We start from the raw sequence: 3,738 nt of genomic DNA on the forward strand, positions 1-3,738 counted from the left end.
GTGCCGTTTATTGTGAGGGAATGTGGTGGGAAGAGAAGCGCTGCGTTTGTGGGAGTCTGCAAGGGAAAATGTATTCCCTACCAATTGCAAAAAAATCACTCAAAAAAGAAATTGCAACCCTCACATCTCAAGTTTCCTTGAAATAATCAATTTGTCATGTCTACTTCCATCAGTCGAATGGATTTCAAAATTTCTTAACTCTTTATATTAGATAAAAACGTCGGAAGCCCAAGCCAACAGAAGTTGATATACATCATGGCATCATCGTTTTTTTGTTAGTCTCAAATCACATGCCATAACAGCTAAGGATGAGATGTTACCAAGCAAAACACATCTATTAGACAATACCAATTCATGTTAAGAAAAAGATAATACCAATTCAGTTTACAAACAATGACCACGATAGGCATTTCCATGCCCGGTTTACATACTCCAGAATTATAACAAACACTATGGCGTAGTAGTAAAAAAACAGCTCAAAAATGTAAACATGACGATTACTTAAGAACTAATTGAAGTACTCAACGCGGCAGATGCCGCTATTCTTAGTCAAAAGCCCACTGGTTCTCCTTGCGGATCTCCGCCTCCTCCTCAGGCGTGAAGTCATTGACGATGTTGAAGCACTTGCGGATCTCCTCAACAGTCTTACCCTTGATCATCTCGGCGACAGTCTGGCAAGTAAGATCCAGCATCCCCTTGATGTCCAGGTAGTTTGCAGCGAGGATGAGGTCGAAGAGGGTGTTCTGGTCGACCTTGACGAACTCGGCATCAAAGCTCTTGAGATCCTCGGTGGGGGCGGCAGGCTCCTCATGTGCAGCAGAGGCGGAGGAGCTACCGGCGCCGGAGTTGGCCGGCTTAGGGTTGGCCTGGCAGTGCTTCTTGCAGTACTCGATGACCTTGGAGAGGATCTTGGCGTTGACGTTGGGAAGCGGGATTCCGTTGTCCGCGCAGCCGTCCTCGATCATGTGGCGGATGGTCTGCGACCCCATGGCTGCCGCCTCCTCGATCTCGAATTCCTCACCGTCCGAGCTCTTGAGCGTGATCATCTTCTTCTCACCTTCCTCGGCCGCCATTGATCAGAAGATCGGGAGGCGAAACAAAACCCTAGCAACGAAGGCTACGCGGCGGCGGAAGCGCGATGGAAAGACGGGAGCCTTTTTGCGTGCGTGCTTGGCTAGGGTGGGGAAGCGGGGATGTATATTGGGGCCGGCCGGTTTCTAGGCTCGACTCCGGGAGATACAATCTATCGTGCTCGTCTCGTATTCATCGCGGAGTTAGACTCGGGTTTGAATCCATCATGGCGTCATGTCTCGTCAACGTGTCTACTAGTCCCAAAAATTGTCTATACTCTATACTAGTCGTATACACAGCACAGCGCTAGTGGGTCCGCCTCGAGTCGAGGGTATTATAGCATGTATACAATCATTGATAAGTTGACCTTATTTTCAGGCAATTCATAGAGCTTTATTAACAGAAAACACTCCTAAGACAGTCAGCCAACTAGTCACTTGCAAGTTGGAGTCTCGTCAAAGCAGCATTCAGTCACATTCAATGTGCAAGCACGTTTAGCACAAAAATGAGTTGGAATGTTTGCTGTCTTCGTTACATGGTGAATATCGAACAGGTAAAATCCCTAGCTAGCTCTCCAATTTCATTTAAAATAGGGGCCACGATCGAACGAGAATTTTGACTAGTGTTCCAAAGTGAAACAAACTTCAGACTATCAGTCTCCATTATCACATGCGAAAAACCTCTCAACTTGGCGAACATGACGCCATCTCAGTGGGAAGTAGCTAGCTTCCATGATAAAAGTGCTCACGGTCCTGTAGGGCAGCGGGGAGACGCCGGTGGCGACGACACGGGCTTGGAGGAACGCCGACGCGGACTCGGATGAACGTCGGCGCGGGCTCGGGCGGCGCGCATGTGGGGGAGAGCGGCGACGTAGTTGAGGCGGGTGCGGGTGGCTCGGACAATGCGCGCATGTAGGAGAGCGACGTTGTCGGCGCGGGCGCGGGAGGCTCAAAGGGTTCGCCTCCCAGATCCCCTCCGTCGCAAATCATCCTATCCGCCGCGAGCACTAGCCAACACAAGTGAGAAATCCCTCACCACTTCACTTTTTTTCCTTGATGGTCGGCGGCACTGGTGGAAGCCCTGGCGGCCGCATCAGGTTGCCTTCGAGCAAGCATGCAACACATGACACAAAGGCCGAAAGATCTAGCCACATCTTGGAGCCATGGCAATCGATGCAGCCGTGGTACCGCGGCCTCCTTTGACGTGCTTGACGAGCACATCTGTCTGCGCATCGAGAGGTTTTGGGAGGTCGATGAGGAGCTCATCGCCCTAGAGAAATCAGTGGCGACTGGAGAAGAAGGTGTCACCGACCGCCTCGCCGCCCCTAAGTTCTACCTCGGCGACAACAAGTGACCATTTATTTAGAGATGAATTTGTAGCGCGAAGTATGTAGTTCATTTTATATACACTATGGTGATGAACAACATGTTCTTGCCCAAAGTTTTATTTAAATTTGTATTTATTCTACCTGAATGAGGATGACATTTCCGTAAAAACATTTTACGATATACCGCAAACTGCTTTTGCGGGAGTTTATTTTGCAGGGTCTGCTAGAGGTGCTCTTAGATGATCATATTTGCTTCTCTAAAAAAGAACTGTTTCTTACTTATCCCTTATAGAGGAATACAAATAGTCTTTTGCCAAATTCATTAAGTTCCTCCAAGTACTTAAGTTCTTAAGTACTTGTTTACGTTTTTGAGCTGTTTTTTTAATACTACGCCGTAGTGTTTGTTATAATTCTGGCGTATGTAGACGGGGTCGTGGAAATACCTATCGTGGTCATTGTTTGTAAACTGAATTGGTAATCTTTTTCAACGTGAATTGGTATTGTCTAATAGATGTGTTTTGCTTGGTAACATCTCATCCTTAGCTGTTATGGCGTGTGATTTGAGACTAACAAAAAAATGATGATGCCATGATATATATCAACTTCTGTTGGCTTGGGCTTCCGACGTTTTTATCTAATATAAAGAGTTAAGAAATTTTGGAATCCATTCGACTGATGGAAGTAGACATGACAAATTGATTATTTCAAGGAAACTTGAGATGTGAGGGTTGCAATTTCTTTTTTGAGTGAGTTTTTTGCAATTGGTAGGGAATACACTTTCCCTCGCAGACTCCCACAAAGGCAGCCCTGCTCTTCCCACCACATTCCCTCAAAATAGACAACGCCCGTCGTCTAGGTGAAAAAAAGTCGCCGCTCCGAAAGATATTTTTATAGAAATTGGCTTAAGATTTAGTGTTGGTGAATAAACAATTAAATCATTACATTGGGCCAAAGTTTCTTTCATATAGAACAACTTTTAGGACCATAGGACAATGCTGATGTGTTGCAACCGGGTATAAATATTCTTATATATTGAAATAGGTATAGAGATACCGACGATCAAACCTCGGGCAAGTAATATACCGAAGGACAAATGGAATGTTATATGGGATTATATGAATCCTTGCCATAAAGGTTCAACCGATAAGATCTGCGTAGAATATGTATGATCCAATATGGACATCCAGGTCCCTCTATTGAATATTGACCGGTGAGTGTCTCGGGTCATGTCTTCATAGTTCTCGAACCGGCAGGGTCTGCACACTTAAGGTTCGATGGTGTTTTAGTATAGTGGAATTATAGGTGTTGGTGATAGAAGGTTGTTCGGAGTCCCGGATGAG

The 3,738-nt window shown here is 46.0% G+C and overlaps 1 protein-coding gene across 1 annotated transcript; it reads right to left on the minus strand.

Moving 5' to 3' along the window:
• Positions 1 to 545: 545 nt before the first annotated feature.
• LOC123399124 (SKP1-like protein 1) lies at positions 546 to 1,073 on the minus strand. Its single transcript, XM_045093547.1, has one exon. It carries the CDS (start codon positions 1,071 to 1,073, stop codon positions 546 to 548), a length of 528 nt encoding a protein of 175 aa, XP_044949482.1.
• Positions 1,074 to 3,738: the final 2,665 nt, after the last annotated feature.

Source organism: Hordeum vulgare, chromosome 5H, assembly GCF_904849725.1.
Source record: "Hordeum vulgare subsp. vulgare chromosome 5H, MorexV3_pseudomolecules_assembly, whole genome shotgun sequence".
NCBI lineage: Eukaryota > Viridiplantae > Streptophyta > Magnoliopsida > Poales > Poaceae > Hordeum > Hordeum vulgare.